General features: G+C 35.1%; 6 protein-coding genes across 6 annotated transcripts; 3 read left to right on the top strand and 3 right to left on the bottom strand.

The window, feature by feature from the left end:
• Positions 1–2,713: 2,713 nt before the first annotated feature.
• Positions 2,714–2,890, bottom strand: K444DRAFT_528647 (uncharacterized protein; the record flags this gene model as incomplete). Its single annotated transcript, XM_024874743.1, has 1 exon — positions 2,714–2,890. A coding segment is annotated over one exon (177 nt), but the record flags the coding sequence as incomplete, so codon positions are not given.
• A 12,567-nt stretch (positions 2,891–15,457) lies between these two features.
• Positions 15,458–15,751, top strand: K444DRAFT_612858 (uncharacterized protein). Its single transcript, XM_024880223.1, has one exon. It carries the CDS (start codon positions 15,488–15,490, stop codon positions 15,716–15,718), a length of 231 nt encoding a protein of 76 aa, XP_024737187.1. The 5' UTR covers positions 15,458–15,487; the 3' UTR covers positions 15,719–15,751.
• A 65-nt stretch (positions 15,752–15,816) lies between these two features.
• Positions 15,817–17,195, bottom strand: K444DRAFT_612857 (3-dehydroquinate synthase). The gene has a single exon (XM_024880222.1). It carries the CDS (start codon positions 17,092–17,094, stop codon positions 15,952–15,954), a length of 1,143 nt encoding a protein of 380 aa, XP_024737186.1. The 5' UTR covers positions 17,095–17,195; the 3' UTR covers positions 15,817–15,951.
• Positions 17,196–17,574: 379 nt separating this feature from the next.
• On the top strand, positions 17,575–18,060 carry K444DRAFT_612856 (uncharacterized protein; the record flags this gene model as incomplete). Its single annotated transcript, XM_024880221.1, has 1 exon — positions 17,575–18,060. A coding segment is annotated over exon 1 (284 nt), but the record flags the coding sequence as incomplete, so codon positions are not given.
• A 957-nt stretch (positions 18,061–19,017) lies between these two features.
• On the top strand, positions 19,018–20,396 carry K444DRAFT_528838 (putative Ketosamine-3-kinase; the record flags this gene model as incomplete). The annotated part of the gene is made up of 5 exons (XM_024874759.1): positions 19,018–19,093; positions 19,154–19,275; positions 19,326–19,995; positions 20,056–20,146; positions 20,207–20,396. 5 exons carry the CDS (start codon positions 19,018–19,020, stop codon positions 20,394–20,396), a joined length of 1,149 nt encoding a protein of 382 aa, XP_024737184.1.
• Positions 20,397–20,493: 97 nt separating this feature from the next.
• On the bottom strand, positions 20,494–22,102 carry K444DRAFT_528861 (putative glucokinase GlkA; the record flags this gene model as incomplete). The annotated part of the gene is made up of 3 exons (XM_024874760.1): positions 20,494–21,822; positions 21,877–21,956; positions 22,006–22,102. The coding sequence occupies 3 exons, from the start codon at positions 22,100–22,102 to the stop codon at positions 20,494–20,496; spliced, it is 1,506 nt and encodes a 501-aa protein (XP_024737183.1).
• Positions 22,103–23,401: the final 1,299 nt, after the last annotated feature.

Here is a 23,401-nt window from a genome sequence, read left to right as displayed (position 1 = left end):
AAGAAATAAATTCAAGATATTATAGAAAAGTATATAATATATTTATTTAGTTTATATTATATAATAGAATCTAGAAACTAATTTCTTACTTTTAAGTAAGAGAGGACTTAAGTAATATATAATTATATAATTTCTTTCTTTAAAGGGGCTAGGTTAATTTAAGCTAGGCTATATATCCTACTAGCTTATAGTACTTATAATTAAATTAGCTAGTGGATTTTACTAGGATACCTTAAGTAAATATAGTTATATAACTTAAGTAAATATATAACTATATTTACTTTGGCTCTAGGTTATATATATTAAAATAAGCTTTTTTGATTTACTAAAAGCCTAATACTAAGCCTTTATAATATAGTTAGAACTAACTATATATATCCTTACTATTATAGTAACCTCTTAGCTATAATATAATAGAAGCTCCGGCCTCCTTATTACTATTTCGGGTATTAATAGCCTTCCGGAAGAAGGGAGCAGGGCGGTTAGTCTACAAATAGTCTCGAGTATACTATACTAGTAAGCTAACTATAGATTTAAAGCCCCGGCAAGTAATATAAATAGTTTCCTCCCGGGGTAGGTACCTAATAAAATGACCTATATAGGAAAGCTTAGGGAATAAAACCCTAGAATATAACTAGCTACTAATTCTTTTATTATTCTGGTTCTTGTACTACCTCTACTTCTTGCTTGTTTAATTAGGAGAGAGTAAGAAGAAGAGAAAGAGAAGTGGCTAGAAAAGAAAAAAGTAAGAGAAGAGAAAGAAAGAAGAGAAGGAAAGGCAAAGAGCAGGCAAGGAGGGCTTTATATACTTCTTAAAGCTAGACTAGTATCCCTATATAATATCTCTTACTCAAAAAACAAGACTAAAAAAAATAGATCTACTTATTACTAAATACTATAGGAGTATTTATTAAGAAGCAAATCAGGAGCCTAACTAGGAATCAAACCTAGGCTATAAAGTTTACTAATTCTATATACTACTATTATATTATCGGGCCTTTTAGTAACTATTATTTAATTATAATTAGTTCTTACTTAGCCTATACTAGATAATAGAGTTTTATAAAGTAATTTCTTGTTTTAATATATAAGACCCAGTCCTATAAATAGGTATTATAGCTATACTACGGCTATAAATAGTAAATGCTATTATAGCTAACTAGGTACTTAGTTATCTAGTACTTGTTTTTAGGCCAGGGCTTATATTCTTTTAGCTCGGCCATATCCCTCAAGTTATAATTATTAAGAAGCTTTATAGTTGCCTTAAGCTTGTCTCCCAAGAGTTAGTATAACTATACTTATAGGTACCGCTCTTAACTATATGCCTCTAGGATAATATAGGACTTATAGGCATAATAAATAGTAATTCTATAAGCTAGATTATATAATAATATAATAAGAATATACTTCGAGATAAGGAAATACTTATTAAAAGGTAATAGGGGAGGTACCTCTTTACCGAAATCCCTTTTACCGGAAAGTATATTAGTTAGTAGTATATATACTAATTAGTATACGGGCATTCTTACCTTTTACCGAAAAAGGGGCCCTATATAAGAGGTAAGTATTAACTAGCCTCTATATTCTAGCCTCTATATTCTATAATATATAATAAAACTTTATAGTCCTAAGCTTATTCTAGTTTGGCTAGAGTAAAAGCTATTATATAATTAGCCTAGATATACTTATTTCTCTCGAGTAATACTATCTCTTTAAGCCAGAGTATATACTCAAGTTTAGTCTAAAACATCCGCCGGAAGTGCTTCTATAGCTAATTACTACTACCCGCCCGTTTATATACCCCGTAATAAAGTAGTATAACTATATTAGGGAACTAATATTCTGCCTTTTTATACTCTAGATCCACTACCTGGCAAATGTCCTATAGCTAGTAGTAGTTCTAGTAAGCCACATACTACTAAATCTACTTTTTCTCTTCCCTCTTCTGCGTCTAATATGCCTCATTCTTTATATAGATCTAGTAGAACCGCCGGAAGCAAGCACCTGGTATGTAATTGAATTTATGGCCAAGCATATAATAATAGAGATAACTGCCTAATATGATTTCAAGGTCTTGCTTATAGTTATTAAGTACCTAATCTCGGATATAGTCTTACCGTAATACCTTATCCGGACTAGTAAATTGCATTCCTCCGGTTACTACTAACTCAAATTTCAAGTCAAGAGGCCGGGCTTTGGTATAAGGCTCTCTATAGACCTGGTATATCTCTTTGCCCGCTATATACTATTACTAATTTGGCCGATTATCCAAAAACTGACTGAGGACGCCCCGGAAGCAGTATTACTAGGTTAAATATAGCTATATGGCCTCCTAATCAGGAAAGAGAGACCTATCTACTTGCGGCTTCTATCCGGAATATAAGAGGATAATAGAAGAAGCCTTCTTATTATCTTGGCCTGCTTTACCAGATTCCTGAGAGAAGGCAAATACTTTACTAGGTATATTTATATAAACTACTTATTATATATAAAGATAGTTAAACCCAATCCCGAGAGCAAATATAGCTATAATTATAGGCTAGTCTTTATTAGTAATTTACTAGGAGAGAATAGTAGCCTTTTCCTTATTAGACCCTAATTCGGAAATATATAATAAATACTATAGAAGGTTAGTAAGCTAAGCTACTTCATTCTATATATAGTAGTAAATAATAATCTTATTCCGGGAATAGTTAAAGATCTCCTGCTTAGGCTAGTATACCTGTATTAGATTAGTAGCTCTCTTAATTAAGGGCCCGGGTCTAGCTTTAAAGCTAATTATATACTTAATATTAGGCCGGTTAGTTGACTCCCGGATAATCCTGGGCTTTATAAGCTTATTATACTTAATAAACTCTTCTTGTATTACTAGAGGAAGTATAGCTATTAGCTAAACTATCTATATCCTGATCTGCCGGATATACTAGCCTAGTTAGGCCATATATAGCTAGTAGTTACTAGCTATAATAGTAAGATAACCCTTATTAATTATAATATGGTCTAGCTTTTACTTACTAACTAGAATATAATAGTATTTAAGAAAGCCTTAAGTATATATAGCTTTGGCTAATATAATAACTAATAAAGCTAACTATTAGTAGTTAACGGACCAGATTAGTGGCCGGATACCTACTTCGTAAAAGCGTCTTAGTATATTACCCTATAAAATAACTATTAGTAGAACCAGGATTATAGTCCTAGTATCTATAATTATAGCTCTAATTATAATAACTAAAGTCTTACCGGAGCCGGTTCCTATTACTAGAACTACCTACTCGGCTAGCTAAGGCCCTATAATAGCAAGTATTTTATTTCGCTAACCGGAGACCCGGAATTATAAGCCTGGTATATTATATAGTTTCCGAGTAATAACTAGTAAATTAGCCTCGAAGTATATATTTCTCTTATATATCTAATTATACTTAAAAGCATCTAGTATTTATAGTAATAGTATCTCTAAAATATCCTGCGGCCTCTTTCCCTATAGAATATAGTTAAACCGGAAGAATATATACTAACTCTCGAATACTCGGTAATTCCGGTATAATAGAGTATTTATAGTAAGTATTATTATTCTAGTATATATATAATTAAAAGTATAATATATATAATTACTTAGTTCTACTAGAGTAACTAGATCTAGCTCGTCCTTAATATTTTCTTCTATATCCTCCTTAAGATTAAAATTCGCCCGTTCCTTAATAGAAAACTTCTCCTTTATAATTAATATTGCAAACTATTACTAGTTTAATATATATAGGCATAGTACCTTAATATAAGTATATACTTTTATTAGGCAGGCCAAAAGTATCCTATTAGCCTATACTATCCCGTCTAGCTTAGCCCAGAGATATAAAGAGATAAGAGTACCTGGAGTCTATTATTAGAAGAATAGTTGCTTTAGAGATAGGACATATATAATATATAAAAGTAATAGATCCCTAATTGTTTTTAGTAAGAATTAGATATTATTCTTATATATACCAGACTACTACTAACCCTTATAATACTGGGTATAGATTATAACTAGCTTCTCTCATATTAATAAGTGGCGCTATTAAGTATTATTATACTATATTACTAATAGTAACTCGGACGCTTATAATAGTAGGCCGCCGGGAATATGAAATAATACTAATACTCACTCTAGGAATTCCTGAGTATATGCCTTATAAATAGCCATAGCCTTTAGATATAAGACTATACTTCTATCCTTACTATTAGTTAAGAATATGGCCCGGAGCTTAGTATTACCCTGGATCCGCCAGATAAGAGCAAGCTTAGTATTCTCTAGAAACTTGGTATTACTAGGATAAGAAAGCCACGAGCTGCCAAAATCTTCTAGATCTAGGTTATTTTTTAGCCTCTATAATTCTATTAGGATAAGGTCCTTGGCTTGGAACAGGAGCTTATTATAAAGCAGGGTATAGGCTTATTAATATTCGGAAATCACTAAGTTAGAGATCTATAATATCTATAATTCTATCTTATAATATTTTATTATCTGCCCGTTTAAAGACTACCGAGCTTGGTATTTTATAATAGTAGCTTTTCTAACCTTAAATAAGTATAGCCTCTATTATAGAATATATCTAAATAGGGTCTTAGCTAGCTACTAGAAGAATTTCTTATAGATCTTGGTAAGAAAGACAGGGATTTAATCTTTATTATTTTGCTCTTGGAAATAAGTATAGTTAAAAAGTACTAGCTAAGTAGTTTAGGTCAGAGCTAATAAATAGCTATTAAAATTCCCTGGCTCCTCCCATAATCCCTAGCCTTTCCTATAGACTTTCCTACTTAGTATAGTATAGAAACTCAAGATAAGAGACTTGAATAATATGCTACTAATAGTATAGTAAATTAGAGCCAAGTAAAGTTGCCAAATAATATGTTTGAAAGCTAGCTCAGCCTCCTTTATATCCTTAATAGCCAAGGCTTCTATAATCTTATTTATAGCTTGGATCTATAAAGTAATTAGCTAAATAATATTCCCGGGTAGTACTTGCTCTAGCTTAGCCCGGGTAAAATGGCCGCTTTTATAATATACTATACGGTAATAGTATATTAATAATTGCTTTATAGTAGTAAAGTAGGTAACTAGAGTTAATATATTCTTGAAATACCGGAACCTATCTGCTTTATCTAAAGCCCTAGTATAGAATTCATTTAGGATATTAGCCCGCTACTATATTATTTTCTGGTCTAGTAAGGTATTACTATATAACCGGTATATATCTCTTAAGGTAGCCTTAGCTATAACTAAAATTCGGACGAGATTAGGATCCTTAGTATTCTTACTATCTGTATTAAGCTCTTTCTTTAGTAATAGCTTATATGAGCTCTAGATCTCCTTATTTTTTAATATAGTTAGATAATATGGAAAACCTATTATATTATATAGCTATAGTATCCTTTTTGACCTTAAATCTCTAATATCCTGGACTATAGTTACTTGCTTCTTAAGATCGCATTTTATATCTTTATAATTCTTCTCTAATTACTTAAATAGTTCCTTCTCTAGCTCAGTTAATAATATAGAGCCTCTGGCTATTTCCCTGCCTTTCTCTCTATTTATTACTATAAAATAATTAATCCGGCCCTTTATAGTAAAGTATATCTATAGCTTATACTCTTTCTATAACTAACTACTCTTATAAGACCTTGTTTTAGTCTTGTAGCAAGTAGCCCAGTACTCCTTTATCTTAGGGAAATAGCGGGTACTATAGCTATACTATGGCTATAGATAATAGATACTATTATAGCTAACTAGGTACTTAATTATCTAGTACTTGTCTTTGGACCGGAGCTTGTATTCTCTGAGCTCGGCTATATTCCTCAGGTTATAGCTACTAAGAAGCTATATAGTTGCCTTGAGCTCGTCTTCCAAGAGTCGGTATAGCTGTGCTTACAGGTGCTATTCTTGACTACATATTCCTGAAATAATATAGGACTTATAAATATAACAGATAGTAACCCTATAAATCGGATTATATAAGAATATAATGAGTATGTGCTTTGAGACAAGAGAATACTTATTTAAAGGAGGGTGGGGGGTAGTAGGAGAGGTGCCCTTTTACTAAAATTTCTTTTATTAGAAAGTATATTAGTTAGTAGTATATACACTAATTAGTATACTAGTATTCTTACCTTTCACTAAAAAAGGGGCCTTATATAAGAGATAGAATAAGAGTTTTATAAAGAAATAAATTCAAGATATTATAGAAAAGTATATAATATATTTATTTAGTTTATATTATATAATAGAATCTAGAAACTAATTTCTTACTTTTAAATAAGAGAGAACTTAAGTAATATATAATTATATAATTTCTTTCTTTAAAGAAGCTAGGTTAATTTAAGCTAGGCTATATATCCTATTAGCTTATAGTACTTATAATTAAATTAGCTAGTGGATTTTATTAGGATACCTCGAATAAATATAGTTATATAACTTAAATAAGTATATAATTATATTTACTTTAGCTCTAGGTTATATATATTAAAATAAGCTTTTTTGATTTACTAAAAGCCTAATACTAAGCCTTTATAGTATAGTTAGAACTAACTATATATATTCTTACTATTATAGTAATTCTTTAGCTATAATATAATAGAAGCTCCGGCTTCCTTATTACTATTTCGGGTATTAATAGCCTTCCGGAAGAAGGGAGCAGGGCGGTTAGTCTATAAATAGTCTCGAGTATACTATACTAGTAAGCTAATTATAGATTTAAAGCCCCGGTAGGTAATATAAGTAGTTTCTCTCTAGGGTAAGTACCTAATAAAACGACCTATATAGGAAAGCTTAGGAAATAAAACCCTAGAGTATAACTAGCTACTAATTCTTTTATTATTCTGGTTCTTATATTATCTTTATTTCTTACTTATTTAATTGAGAGGAAGTAAGGAAAAGAGAAAGAAAAGCGGCTAGAAGAAAAAAGAATAGAAGAAAAGAAAAAAAGAAAAGAAAGAGAAATAAAAGGCAGGTAAAGAGGGCTTTATATATTTCTTAAAGCTAGACTAGTATTCCTATATAATATTTCTTATTTAAAAAATAAGACTAAAAAAAATAGATTTATTTATTACTAAATACTATAAGAGTATTTATTAAGAAGCAAATCAGGAGCCTAACTAGGAATCGAATCTAGGCTATAGAGTTTACTAACTTTATATATTACTATTATATTATTAGGCCTTTTAGTAATTACTATTTAATTATAATTAGTTCTTATTTAGCCTATACTAGATAATAGAGTTTTATAAAGTAATTCCTTGTTTTAATATATAAGACCTAGCCTTATAAGCAGGTATTATAGCTATACTATAGCTATAGATAGTAAATGCTATTATAGCTAACTAGGTACTTAGTTATCTAGTACTTGTTTTTAGGCCGGGGCTTATACTCTTTTAGCTCGGCTATATTTCTTAAGTTATAGTTATTAAGAAGCTTTATAATTGCCTTAAGCTTGTTTCTCAAGAGTTAGTATAGCTATACTTATAAATACTGCTTTTGACTATATATTTCTAGGATAATATAGGACTTATAAGTATAATAAATAGTAATTCTATAAGCTAGATTATATAATAATATAATGAGAATATATTTTAAAATAAGAGAATACTTATTAAAAGGTAGTAGGAGAGGTACCTCTTTACCGAAATCCCTTTTACTAGAAAGTATATTAGTTAGTAATATATATACTAATTAGTATACGGGTATTTTTATTTTTTACTAAAAAAGGAGCCCTATATAAAAGATAGGTATTAACTAGCCTTTATATTCTAGCCTCTATATTCTATAATATATAATAAAACTCTATAGTCCTAAGCTTACTCTAGTTCGGCCAGAGTAAGAGCTACTATATAATTAGCCTAAATATACTTATTTCTTTTAAGTAATATTATCTTTCTAAGCCAGAATATATACTTAAGTTTGGTCTGAAATATTTGTTAGAAGTACTTCTATAGCTAATTACTACTATTTGCCTGTTTATATATCCTATAATAGAGTAGTATAATTATATTAGGGAACTAATATTCTACTTTCTTATATTCTGGATCTACTATCTGGCAAATATCCTATAGCTAGTAATAATTCTAGTAAGCTATATACTATTAAATTTACTTCTTCTCTTTTCTTTTCTATATCTAATATACCTTGTTCTTTATATAAATCTAATAGAACCGCCGGAAGTAAGTACTTAATATATAATTGAATTTATAACCAAATATATAATAATAGAAATAACTATCTAATATAACTTTAAGATCTCGCTTATAGCTATTAAGTACCTGATCTCGGATATAGTCTTATTATAATACCTTATTCAGACTAGTAAATTATATTCCTCTAATTATTACTAACTCAAATTTCAAATCAAGAGGCCGGGCTTTAGTATAAGGCTTTCTATAGACCTGGTATATCTTTTTACCTATTATATATTATTACTAATTTGGCCGATTATCTAAAAACTAGCTAAGGATACTCTGGGAATAGTATTACTAGGTTAAATATAGCTATATAGCCTCCTAATTAGGAGAAAGGAACTCATTTACTTATGGCTTCTATCTGGAATATAAGAGAATAATAGAAGAAGCCTTTCTATTATCTTGGCCTATTTTACTAGATTCCTGAAAAAAGATAGATATTTTACTAGGTATATTTATATAAACTACTTATTATATATAAGGATAATTAAACCTAATTCCGAGAGCAGATATGGCTATAATTACGGGCTAGTCTTTATTAGTAATTTACTAAGAGAGAATAGTAGCCTTTTCCTTATTAGACCCTAATTCGGAAATATATAATAGATATTATAAAAGGTTAGTAAGCTAAGTTACTTTATTCTATATATAGTAATAGATAATAATCTTATCCCGGAAGTAATTAAAGATCTCCTGCTTAGGCTAGTATACCTATACTAGATTAATAGCTCTCTTAATTAAGGGCCCGGGTCTAGCTTTAAAGCTAACTATATATTTAATATTAGGCTAGTTAGTTAATTTCCGAATAATTCTGGGCTTTATAAGCTTATTATACTTAATAAACTTTTCTTATATTACTAGGAAAAGTATAGCTATTAGCTAGACTATTTATATTCTAATCTACCGGATATACTAGCCTAGTTAGGCTATATATAGCCGGTAGTTACTAGCTATAATAGTAAGATAATTCTTATTAATTATAATATAGTCTAGCTTTTACTTACTAACTAGAATATAATAGTATTTAAGAAAGCCTTAAATATATATAGCTTTAGCTAATATAATAACTAATAAAACTAACTATTAGTAGTTAATAGACCAGATTAGTAGCCAGATACCTATTTCGTAAAAGTATCTTAGTATATTATTCTATAAAGTAACTATTAGTAGAACCAGGATTATAGTTCTAGTATCTATAATTATAGCTCTAATTATAATAACTAAAGTCTTACTAGAGCCGGTTCCTATTACTAGAACTACCTATTTGGCTAGCTAAGGCCCTATAATAGTAAGTACTTTATTTTACTAACCGGAGACCCGGAATTATAAGCCTAGTATATTATATAGTTTCCGAGTAATAGCTAGTAAATTAGCCTCGGAATATATATTTCTTCTATATATCTAACTATATTTAGAAATATCTAGTATTTATAGTAATAATGTCTCTAAAGTATTCTATAGCCTCTTTCTCTATAGAATATAGTTAAACTAGAAGAATATATACTAACTTTCGGATATTTAGTAATTCCGGTATAATAGAGTATTTATAGTAAGTATTATTATTCTAGTATATATATAATTAAAAGTATAGTATATATAATTATTTAGTTCTACTAAAGTAACTAGATCTAGCTCATTTTTAATATTCTTTTCTATACTTTCCTCAAGATTAAAATTCGCCTGTTTCTTAATAGAAAACTTCTCCTTTATAATTAATACTATAAACTATTACTAGTTTAATATATATAAATACGGTATCTTAGTATAAATATATACTTTTATTAGGCAGGCCAAAAGTGTTTTATTAGCCTATATTATTCCGTCTAGCTTAGCCTAGAGATATAGAGAAATAAGAGTACCTAGAGTCTATTATTAGAAGAATAGTTATCTTAGAAATAGGATATATATAATATATAAAAGTAATAGATTCCTAATTACCTTTAATAAGAATTAGATATTATTCTTATATATACCGGATTACTACTAACTCTTATAATACTAGGTATAGATTATAATTAGCTTCTCTTATATTAATAAGTAATACTATTAAGTATTATTATATTATATTACTAATAGTAATTCGGATGCTTATAATAGTAAGCTACTAGAGATATAAAATAATACTAATACTTACTCTAAAAATTCCTGAATATATGCCTTATAAATAGCTATAGCCTTTAAATATAAGACTATACTTCTATTCTTACTATTAGTTAAGAATATGGCCCGGAGCTTAGTATTACTCTGGATTTACTAGATAAAAGTAAGCTTAATACTCTTTAGAAACTCGGTATTACTAGAATAAGAGAGCTATAAGCTACTAAAATCTTCTAGATCTAGGTTATCTTTTAGCCTCTATAATTCTATTAGAATAAGGTCCTTAGCTTGAAACAGGAACTTATTATAGAGCAGGATATAGGCTTATTAATATTTAGAAACTACTAAGTTAGAGATCTATAATATCTATAATTTTATCCTATAATATTTTATTATCTGCCTATCTAAGAACTATTAAGCTTAGTATTTTATAATAGTAGCTTTTCTAACCTTAAATAAGTATAGCCTTTATTATAAAATATACCTAAATGAGATCTTAGCTAGCTATTAGAAGAACTTCTTATAGATCTTAGTAAGAAAGACAGGGATTTAATCTTTATTATCTTACTCTTAGAAATAAGTATAGTCAAAAAGTACTAGCTAAATAGTCTAAGTCAGAGCTAATAAATAACTATTGAAATTCCCTGGCTCCTTTTATAATTCCCGGCCTTTCCTATAGACTTTCCTATTTAGTATAATATAAAAACTCAAGACAGGGAACTTGAATAGTATACTACTAATAGTATGGCAAATTAGAGCCAAGTAAAGTCGCTAAATAGTATACTTGAAAGCTAGCTTAGCCTTCTCTATATCCTTAATAGCCAAGGCTTCTATAATCTCATTTATAGCTTGAATCTATAAAATAGTTAGCTAGATAATATTCCCGGATAGTATTTGCTCTAGCTTAGCCCAGGTAAAATAGCCGCCTTTATAATATACTATATAATAGTAATATACTAATAACTATTTTATAGTAATAAAGTAAGTAACTAAAATTAATATATTCTTGAAATACCGGAACCTATCTGCTTTACCTAAAGCCCTAATATAGAATTTATTTAGGATATTAGCTTACTACTATATTATTTTCCGGTCTAGTAAGGTATTACTATATAACCGGTATATATCTCTTAAGATAGCCTCGGCTATAACTAAAATTCGAACGAGATTAGGATTCTTAGTATTCTTACTATTCATATTAAGTTCTTTCTTTAATAGTAGCTTATATAAGCTCTAGATCTTCTTGTTTTTTAGTATAGTTAGGTAATATAGAAAACCTATTATATTATATAGCTATAGTACTTTTTCTAATCTTAAATCTCTAATATCCTAAACTATAATTACTTGCTTCTCAAGATTATATTTTATATTCTTATAATTCTTTTCTAATTACTTAAATAGTTCTTTCTCTAGCTTAGTTAATAATATAAAGCCTCTGGCTATTTCCCTGTCTTTCTTTCTATCTACTACTATAAAATAATTAATCCGGTTCTTTATAGTAAAGTATATTTATAGCTTATACTCTTTTTATAACTAACTATTCTTATAAAACCTTACTTCGGTCTTATAGTAAGTAGCCTAGTACTCCTTTATCTTGGGAAGATAGTAGGTACTATAGCTATACTATGGCTATAGATAGTAGATACTATTATAGCTAACCAGGTATTTAATTATCTGGTACCTGTCTTTGGACTGGGGCTTATACTCTCTGAGCTCGGCTATACTTCTCAGGTTATAGCTATTAAGGAGCTATATAGTTGCCTTGAGCTCGTTTCCCAAAAGTCGGTATAGCTATACTTATAGGTACTACTCTTAACTATATATCCCTGAAATAATATAGGACTTGCAAATATAGTAAATAGTAATCCTATAAATCGGATTATATAAGAATATAACAAGTATATATTTTGAGACAAGGGAATACTTATTTAAAGGAGGGTAGAGGGTAATAGGAGAGGTATCCTTTTACCAAAATCCCTTTTACCGGAAAGTATATTAGTTAGTAGTATATATACTAATTAGTATACTAGTATTCTTACCTTTTATTAAAAAAGGGGCCTTATATAAGAGGTAAGGTATAGATTTTTAATATCTAGTTAATAATTCTTATATATTTCGAGATTAAATTAATAGTATTTAGAAGCCAAATAGCTCTATATTTAAAGTACTTATAGTATTTAAATATTCTTAGATATAGTAAAAAAGCAATATATATAAAGAGCCAGGCTACTATATAATTAGAGTTAAAGAAGTTAGTATATCTAAAAAAGAAAGTTATAAAAAAAAAGGAAATTATTAAGGAAAAGGTTATTAAGGAGGAGGTTATTAAGGAGAAAATTACTAAATAGTATTTAAAGAAGCTAGGAAAAGATATATATTAGTTATTAAATCTATAATAAATAGAAAAAGCTTAAGGAAATATAAGTAAGTAAATAATAATCTATTAAATTAGGATCTAGAACTTATTAATACTTTTCTTACTAGTATACTTATCTAGTTATATTACTTTTATATCTTATTTCTTTCTTTTTTTCTTTACTTTTCTTTAGATAAGATATTCTTAAAGAATTAGATTTAGAAATAAAAGATTAAAATCCGGTAATAATTTACTAAGAGTTCGGAAATAAAAGGCTATTAAAGAATTAGCTTATTTAGGAGTAATATCTAAAAAAATTATTATTAATTATACTAAGAGTAAAAGGGGTTTAGATTTAGGAAATATTTCTAGCCTTAATCTCTAAGTAAGTTCTAAACTCTTAGTAATAAATTTATTATATATATTATAATATATTAGATCCTAAAATATATATTTTTTATTATAATATATATAATTAATTTAGTACTTAATTTATAGCCTTTTAGGGCCTTAAACTAATATAAAGAAAGTTATTAATAATATAATATTAGTTTTATTAAGATATATATATTATATATATTATACTTTTTTAGTTCTTAATATATATACTTTTATTATAAAATTATAATTAATCTACTATATAACTAATATATAATATATAGCTATAACCTTTTAAAAACCTAGTAATATGCAATTATTTTAGTACCTAACTTATAGCTATTTGCCTATTATTTATTAAATTATTACTAATATTATATATATTATATTTTTTCGGCTTTTAATATATATACTCTTATTATAAAATTGTAATTAATCTATTATATAACTAATATATAATATATAGCTATAATCTTTTAAAAACCTAGTAATATATAATTATTTTAGTATCTAACTTATAGCTATTTACCTATTATTTATTGAGTTATTATTAATATTATATATATTATACTTTTTTGGCTCTTAATATATATACTCTTATTATAAAATTATAATTAATCTACTATATAACTAATATATAATATATAGCTATAACCTTTTAAAAACCTAGTAATATATAATTATTTCAGTATCTAACTTATAGCTATTTACTTGTTATTTATTAAGTTATTATTAATATTATATATATTATACTTTTTCGGCTCTTAATATATATACTTTTATTATAAAATCGCAATTAATTTACTATATAACTAATATATAATATATAGCTATAATTTTTTAAAAACCTAATAATATATAATTATTTTAGTATCTAACTTATAGCTATTTACCCGTTATTTAATATCGAGTTATTAATTATATAATTTTAGTAAGAGAGCTTCTTACTAATATATGTTTTTTAAAACTACCTTATTTATATATCTGCTTTTCAGGCATTTGACTTAAATTATAGCTACTAAGAAGCTTTATAGTTGCCTTAAGCTTATTTCCCAAAAGTTAGTATAATTATACTTATAGGTATTACTCTTAACTATATGTTTCTAGGATAATATAGGACTTATAGATATAGTAAATAATAACTTTATAAGCTAGATTATATAATAATATAACGAGAATATGCTTTAAGATAAGGAAATACTTATTAAAAGATAATAGGAAAAGTGCTTTTTTACTGAAATTCCTTTTACTAGAAAATATATTAGTTAGTAATATATATACTAATTAGTATACGGGTATTCTTACTTTTTATTAAAAAAGAGGCCTTATATAAGGAATAGGGTATTATAGAATAAAATATACTTTATTCTTATATTATATTATTTTTATTATTTTTATAATTATATATAATAATATATAATCTAGTAATTAAATTATTTAATATATTATTTTTAGAAACTTATAGAAGATTTATATTTAAAACTTACTTTCTCTAGTTATTAGTTCTATTTATTTATAGAATGGCCCTATTTAGTCTTATAAAAATCTCTATTATATAAATTATTATTATTATTACTTAATAGCTTAATTTTCTCTAGTATAGGACTCCTAATATTAATAAAGTAATTAGCTCCTCTTTTAAGAATAACTAGCCCCTATATAAAGCCGCTTTTTAAATTTTATTAAATAGTATATCTAGATAGACCTTTGACTTTAGTAAAGAAGTTTAGTAAAGATATATTTCTATAAATGGCCTTTATTTTATAAGTATTTAAAAAGCTAAAGAAAGAAGCTTGGTCCGACTAGTCTTAAAATACTATTTAGAAAACGGGAATGTTTCTAAAGCAATTAGCTATTTGGGAAAGAAGGTAAATATATAGGCGAGACGAGAATAAGTTTTAGGGAAATCTATGATTTAATAAATATCTACTAAGTAAAATAACTAATCTATATAATTAACCCCAAATTTCTCTAATCCAAGACGTTACTAGGTGTATTATTATAAGGAACCTCCCCCTCACCTCCTCCCCCTCCCTCTTTCCCCGCTCTATTCTCCCATCTAATATCTACTTTAACGCAAGCAACGCAGTCACTGGAACATGGGGACAAGTGGGCACCAAGAGCCTCATATCCACCTGCATGAGGAAGCCCTACTCGTCTCTGGGCCGAATCATGTTCCAGCGCGTGCGTACGGCAGCCGAGGTCCTGCCTCGGAATTTCTTGAAGATCCACTCCCAACACTTGCCCTCTTTCTTGTATACTAGCAAGCGCTGCTCGTCTAGGTCTGATCATCGGCTGTGCTTGCTCGTGCTTGAACGGCCGTACTCGCCCTCGCTCGAACACCCGTCATCGTCGCTGCCGGACCCCGGATCGCTATCGCTCAAACCACTATCGTCATCGCTACTCGACTGCTCACTCCTTGGGTATCCGAGTTCTTGGAATAGAGCTATGCCCGATGTAAAATTTTGTAACATACTACCGCGATCGTTGGAGAGATTGATGGTTGGTTGTAGTGATAGCCCGATTGAGGAAGAGCATTTGAAGGAATTGATATTGGCGAGAGATGAGAGGTTTCCCCGGTTGAAGAAAATAGAGGTGAAGTGGCGAGGGATTAAAGATCCCGGGGGGTTAAAGAGAGACTATAATACAAAAGGGGTAGATCTTTTATTATGGGAGTGAAAGCTGATCAAGAAATAAGAAAGTTTACTGCGCTCTTGAAAGCATGAATACGTCACTATGAAATCAAGCTTCTTTGGAATCACTTCTAGTCTCGATATACAAGATATAAGTTAAATTCACTTGTAGTCGTAACGACGGCAGCAGTGGACCAAGCTATCAGCAGGACACCATACGTCACTATCTACGACTGAACGACTAAACAAAGTACTCGCGTTTGTACAGACGCGTTCTTATTAATCCTGTGCTAATCTACGAGTTGTCTTGCCGTGAGATTTATTCAGCTCAAGCGCACGTAACACTATTTCTTCTCCAAATGGCAAGAAACACTTCCCGGCATTATCCACCACAAGAGTCCCCACAGTCTTCACCGAGGGAGCCCACATCTTATCTCCGCGGAAGCGCTTGTCAGCACGAATGATGGACCATATATGATCCAGATCGTACTTATCAGGAACGATTGTCGGCAGGCCAAACCTCGTGAAGACGTCGTAATGCGCCTTCAAGGTGAGTTCATCTGATAATCCAGCAAGAAAGCTGAGTTCGGCAGTGACAGACATGCCGATGGAAATCGCTTCCCCATGACCTAATTCTCCCTCTGAAAGATGCTCGATCGCGTGTCCTATGGCGTGGCCGTAAACCAGCATCGCTTGGTCAGGTGCCGAGTCACGATTCATGGCTACGACCTTCTCAGAGACGGATATGTCGATAACGCGACAAAGCCACGTGAAGTCAGATGGGTTCGCTTGGCTGAGAAGAGTCAGGAAGTCAGGGCTCTGGCATAGAGCTATCTTGATAGACTCGGCGAGGCCATCTCTGACCCAGCGGTCGTTGAGCAATTTTAGAAAGCCCGCGTTGATCAAAATCTCAGCAGGTGCGAGAATGCTTCCGATGAGGTTCTTCCCATGGGGAAGGTTCAGAGAATGTCTCCAGTCGATGGCGGCGTCTACCTGGGCAAGCACCGTGGTTGGAATTAGGACAAGGTTGAGTCCACGTAATAATGTTGATGCAAGAAATCCAGAAAGGTCTTTGATCACCCCTCCACCGATACCGATGACTGTTGATTCTTTGGTGATGCCTATATCTGCGCAGCTGTCAAGCACATAGTTGTATGCTTGAATCGTTTTGGACGGTTCACCGGGAGCAACGATAATTGGATGAATCTTGATACGGAGATTGTTGAAAAGCTCTTTCAATTCACCGAGCATGGAAGCGGCAACGTTGGAGTCCGTGAGTAGAATGTGAGTCGATTCTCTGTCTACAGTGCTGAAGAAGCCAATATTGGCAAGGGCTGTAGCATCCAATGTGGAGTTGTGGAGGAGCGATACTTTTGTTGGTGATAAACCTTGGTAAGGATTCTTGAATTCTAGAATCGACATCTTGCGCTGCTGGGATATTCTAAATTAAAACGCGTTTTGATTGTGCAAACTTTCTACGCAGGTGCAGGCCCGAATGTTTGTTATACCGCCTTGAATTCCGCCAAGCAAAACTCGGCTACAGCGTATGCTACAGGGCGCTTCAGCGCAACCCCCTGCAAAGGCGGTGTAACAAACATTAGGCCTGCACGTCCGTAGGAACAATTTGGGATCTTCTTTTCAAATGTCCGTATATTTCAAGAACTCTGACACAATAAAGATCTGACTGTCCACTATTTGTGAGGAGATTCAACAAACTAACTATTTTCTCTAGCGCGCTCAAACTGGCCGCGAATTACACCGATAGAGAGAGTAGGTAGTTTGTTCGGAAGCGTGCCCTCTGCATGCTGCTCTGGGTCACTTTTGCATTCCCCCGTCATATCAATGATGTTTGACTCCAGAACCAATGCCCCATAGCTAAAGCGGCAGTGAATGCCTGTGTAGCGATAACCCTTAGGGGTGTTGATTTGTTTACGTACGGAGAATACCGAGTAGAAGATGTATACGCTAGCGCTAACTAAAGGCCTTCCCGGGCGCACGCAGTCTATCTCTTTTAGTCCGTTTGCATCTGGTCGAGTGGGTGTCGTTCCGTGCTTTTTAGAATTGCTTGGAGAGGCTGCGAATGCAGCTGCAGCCCACCAAACGCCAGCACACCAACGACGCAACGGACCGCCCCAGGACACAACCCAAAAAGAAACACCAGCTGTAGCAGGGCAAGAAGATGAACCCGCAGCCGTATGGGCGCACGCAGTCACTGTCTCTTTTAGTCCGTTTGCATCTGATTAAGTAGGTGTCGTTTCGTGCTTTGCATGGTTGCTTGGACAGGCTGCGAATGCAGCTGCAGCCCACCAAACGCCAGCACACCAACGACGCAACGGACCGCCCCAGGACACAACCCAAAAAGAAACACCAGCTGTAGCAGGGCAAGAAGATGAACCCGCAGCCGTATGGGCGCACGCAGTCACTGTCTCTTTTAGTCCGTTTGCATCTGATTAAGTAGGTGTCGTTTCGTGCTTTGCATGGTTGCTTGGACAGGCTGCGGCTGCAGCTGCAGTCTATCAAATATCAGCACATGCCACGGATTGCCCTAGGATATAATCTGAATAGAATAACCGGCTATAGCCGGGCGAGAAGATGAACTCGCAGCCGCACGGGCACATTTCGGATTTCCAGTCGACAGAATTCTCGCTATTAGCAGTGCGGTTTCAAAAACAGGGCACTAAAACCGTAATGGAAGAGGGATGGTTTATTGTCTACGAACTACTTCGCATCGAAGAAAGTGAGTCGTGAATACCCTCTAGCGCTAGCGCTAGTCGTATGACAAATCATGCCACTCCCTATTCTTACCAAGTAAGCGGCAAATGTTCTAGGCCCAATTTTTTGATGTCCGCGGTCGCCCGAGCCGTGCCACAACCTGGCGTGGAAGGCCGGCAGGGTTGGCTGAGGGTGGTCAGGATGCCGACGTCGTATTATTCTCCAGGGTCTTGGCTCAGGTTAATTGTGTCTGGAACCCCTGGTCGTTTGTTGTATTCAGCCTCGCTGACAGCATTTATTGAACCAGATACTGCTGTGTATCCGCGAATGAGCTGGCAGCCCCCAAAGTCATTCAGCAAGGGTTTGGAGGCTTGGGGTGCATGGTACGATAATCCTTGATAAAGGGATTGGCTAAGGATTTTGAGAGAGTCCAGATCGAAATAGGAATTCCCTCGAAGGCAATGGTCAATAATCCGCTTGGATATAGAAATCATAATCCGGCACGAACTCATCCAAGGCGAAGAGCGATTAAGCTTAGCTTAGCTGTATTTTATCTCACATAGCACCAAAACCTGCAACCAATACGGCTTGTCGCCTTTGAGACTCATAATCAGGGTCCCTATTCACCTTGACATGGCCTCTCGTCAAGACGGAACTGGAAAAGAGTCGGGCGGGGCCACCTTCGAGCTCGATGATGCCGTCCTCGAAAGTAATGAAATCCCAAGCTCTAAATAATGCAGATGTTGCTGACAATGAAACAATGATGCAGGCCTTCCCATACCTGGGACCAAAGTACTTTCGTGCCGCGCTTATGGGATGTGGGTATGGGCTCGTCAAGCTCGGCTTGTTTGTCAACTACCTACGGGGGATCAAGTGAGTTATTTTCTCAAGGTAAGTAAAGATCCGTTGTGTATGCCTGATACCTCCGCCGACTTGAACAGGTCACCACCGGCGAAAGTGATCGCTTAATGGCTGAAGGGCAGTTCGAATCAGACAAGGCACTCTATGAAGTTCTCCCGTCGTTCTGTCCCAAACCTTACGCTCTCGGCCAATACAAAGCCCCTGGACCAGCCAACTACTTTATTCTAGCGGAGTTCCGCGATGTTGGACAGCAGCTTCCAGAGCCTGCTAGATTCGTCGCGCGCCTGGCGGAGCTGCACAAAAAGTCCATCTCACCCACTGGTAAATTTGGATTCCATGTGAAGACTTGCCATGGGAAAGCACCCCAGTTAACTGACATCTGGGAGGACTCGTGGGAAGTTTGCTATCACAAACAGCTCAAGCACGTCTTCGATATGGACAAGTCCAAACAGCGACATTGGCCGGAGTTTGATTTCTGCGCACAGCTTGTGATGGATAAGTGTGTCCCGGCATTGCTGCGACCATTGCAGAGCGATGGCAGGTCCATTAAGCCTTGCCTAGTGCATGGAAACGTCTGGGATGGGAATACAGCCACGGATGTGCGAAGTGGGGAGCCATTCGTCTTTGACGGATCTGCATTTTACGCACACAACGAGTTCGAATTGGGTAACTGGAGGACCCCCAGACACAGACTGAGCAGCAAAACATACATTCGAAGCTACAAGCGACATTTTCCTGCGAGTGAGCCGGGTCAGTGTTCGCTACCGTATGCGTCCCTTCCCAGTACAGCTACTAACTACCTTATCATAGAAGAGGATTGGGATTCGCGAAATCTCCTGTATTCGTTGAGGCCTAATTTGACCGCTGCTTGGTTGATTCCAGGCAGCAATTATCGCGAGAAGTAAGAAAATTTGTATCTTTGCGATTTGATGGGGGCTGCATTAACATCACTTTAACCTAGTATCTTCGAAGATATGAAGGAACTATGCTCTAGAATCTGCCCCGACGAACTTGCTTCCTATAAGCGAAAGTCTGAAGTCTATCACGATCACGAAGCCTTAGATAGAGAAGGGAAAGACGACGAGGAAGAAGAAGAGGAGGAAGAGGAAGTGGAGGAAGAAGAGGAAGAGGAGGAAGAGGAAGAAGGTTAAAAGCAGTATAGGCGTCACATTTGACGATGACTGGATTCTTGGCCTTCATAGTGTCATAGCCCATGTCGGACTTGTTCATAAAATTCCCTTGTGTTTCTCAAGGAGTTGCTGTATGTGACGCACGTCCATTTGCGACAATCAGCGCAATAATCGCTGCGCCAATACTGGAACCGTCTTTTGCGACTCCCATTTTGATCATTTTCTCTCCAGCTGGTCCTATACCGTCGATAACTCTCCACACCTCACGCATATAACGTTCAAACCCTGGATACAACTCAACGACGCTGCCGTCAACCGCGATATCGACCGCTTCCACGCCAGAAAAATCCTCTGTAACTCTTGTGACGGGTAGTATGTTCCTATCAACGGTTATTCTCCCGCCTTTGATAAGGGCTGAGCCGATGGCCATGCCCGCCAGCCTGGCCGCTCGTTTGCCAATCGCATCAGCGATCGTCTTCACCGCACGAACATCATCAGCGCTTACATGATTAGCTGGGATGCGCAGTGTCTTGACGAGTGCCTCTGAAAGTGCAGTAAGCTCTTGAGCATTTTCTGCTGCTGCTATTGAAAGGAGAGACGTGTCTATCGCCCATCGAGTGAAGAAAGGTGCTGGCCCTTCGCCTTGGGCTGGATCATCCCATTGGACACCTCGAAACAAGCAGGCGTCTGGATCAGCGTACAATTCATTCAAAGCTACCCTCAAAAGCTCGCCTTGAAACATCCCCGAAACTCGCTTCTCAAACATTTGGTTGCCTGGGTTTATACTGCTTTGATCAACCTTCATGTCGTACTTTGTGTTTGGTTGTACTAGCAAGCCGTTGTCGAACGAGCCCCATTCACTACTGATGAACATCTCGCCTGTAGAGTCATCATGTGTTCCCAGGGCTTTAGTAATGTTAGATAGCTTTTCCAGGTACACGCCATTCGTCCCGGTCCCGAATATGGCTCCGACAGAGGTACGGGTTTGTGAGAGTGGCAGCGTATATGCCCGAAACATCAGCGCACCAAGAGCATCATTCACCAACGCCGTGACTTCGACTGGCAAGTTGAAGTCGTCAATGGCAACCTGTAGAAGTTGACATACGTCCTTGTTGATAACGTCAGGGATATCAAATCCTTTAGTCCAACGCAATAGAATACCAGAGTTAATACTGGTCTGGTATGCAGGATACGAAAATGTAAATCCTAGAGGAAGGACGTCTTTAGATTGTCGTAGCTTCTGAAGCGTATCTCTGTGATGCAGTTGAAAGAATTGGTCTATCTCGTGAGCAATCAGATGAAATAGCTCGGCACCGTTTGAACCAGTCATGGTTTCTGGCGGGATGACTCTTTTGGCATGCTTAGCAGTCCACTTCGTGTCACCTTTGAGTTCGACAGAGCACACTCTCAGATTAGTTCCGCCGAGGTCAACCGCTAGAGAAACACCCTGAGTATGTTAGCAATGTGTAATCGTTGAACTGTCTATGCACGCAAGTCGAACCTTCTCTGTACCACGCGCCACTTTCGTAACATAGGTCGGGATCTGACAGACCGTGGGCACAACATGTTTCAGCCCCTCGCCTGAACGAAATACTTAGCGAGATGAGGTGCTGAGGGGGCAGTGTGTTACCTAGTTCGAAGATGAATTGTTTGCTGCACTTCCGCACATCATCGTCGCTGAGGACAAATTCACTCGCAATACTTTCAGCTTTCTGGGATAGACTCATCGCAGCTGCGGTGGGTTCTGGGTGGTTTCCCCCCATTTTTTTGGTGTTTTGGGCCGTCGTGCGGGCTGGTGGTGGGCTGGGCGCTGAGATCTGGTGTGGGGGCCAGACTCCTTGTGAGCTCAGGAGGCTGAGTGTCAGCTTTTCAAGTCTACGCCCCGCTTGGCCCTCCTTTTTTTTTAGGTGTGACCACTTTGGGCGACAGATGCAGATGTATGCGTTACACTGCGTGGATTGGTGAAATCGATATGAGTGGTAGGTTAACAACGCATTGGTCGCTTGGGCCCGTCTCCCCACGAAATTTATTATGCAGATGATTCTGCTTGATAGGGTGATTCTACAACGAATCCTTTAGAAGCCTAGAGACCTCGGTTTAATCACATGCTAAATTGATTGCGAAGTGAATTTATGCCTAGTTTGAAGCAAAATTCAAGCAGAGAAGGTACAAGCATAGAGAGCCGAGTGAGCGCTAGCTAGCTGTATCAACCCAATTTGGGGTTATTCAGAAATAAAAGCCGTGCTTAAGCCTTCCTTTTCCGGGTGCAGCCACTTCAGGCAGCGGTTACAGATAGTACTGCATATATTAATACTTCGTACCAGGCGTAACAGTTCCAAAAGCGGCCTGCGACGACTCAACACCTCCTCGTGGTGCAGGCTGTCAACCTATGCTCTCTGGAGCATAGGGCCAAGATTGAGTCACGAGCAAACGCAGGGAGATTTTCCTTTACCGCCACCGGTTTCACGCAAGCCAGCGGTATAGCGCCTCTACGGGAGCTCAAACTTCTACTCGACGAGACTCACGATCAGGATATCGACTCCAATTCTTCCTCTCTCGCTCGATCTACTATATACTTGGGGGAGATATATCTACGGGAACGGCGAGGGAAATCGAGATGGACACCGTAGCCTTTCCGTCTCTCTCAACTCACTCTCGGACTAGCTATACGGTGGAGGAATCCTCCTGCAGATGCAGGCCCGAGGACTCGGTATTTCTATGGATATAAAAGGGGGGGTATAGGGTATTGAGAGGACAAGGGGAGGGGTCGGGCTTGGATATTTGGGTTATGGGAGGACTTGGGTAGGAGGACAAAAGTTCTGGTGGCCACCCCAACTGGCCGTGGGAGGTTTACACAGTCACAAGGCAGTTTGGTTATGCACAGAGAGTAGCCATAGGCCCCTATCTATACCTGGCTATAGTAAGAAATGCTTTCTAAGGCAAGGGCACTGTAACACCGCGGGATTAGGGACCTGGGGCTATTTAGGAGGGAGTCTTTTTACCCCTTGTGGTTTTTGGCTCTATTC

The sequence above is a fragment of the Hyaloscypha bicolor genome (genome assembly GCF_002865645.1).
Source record: "Hyaloscypha bicolor E unplaced genomic scaffold K444scaffold_61, whole genome shotgun sequence".
Lineage (NCBI taxonomy): Eukaryota > Fungi > Ascomycota > Leotiomycetes > Helotiales > Hyaloscyphaceae > Hyaloscypha > Hyaloscypha bicolor.
The sequence above is the reverse complement of the archived record's forward strand: the minus strand, read 5'-3'. Positions and strand labels throughout refer to the sequence as shown.

Bases quoted from the DNA above. Each gene is read 5' to 3' on its own strand.
- K444DRAFT_612858 (XM_024880223.1), top strand. From the start codon at position 15,488: ATGCCCGATGTAAAATTTTGTAACATACTACCGCGATCGTTGGAGAGA.
- K444DRAFT_612857 (XM_024880222.1), bottom strand. From the start codon at position 17,094: ATGTCGATTCTAGAATTCAAGAATCCTTACCAAGGTTTATCACCAACA.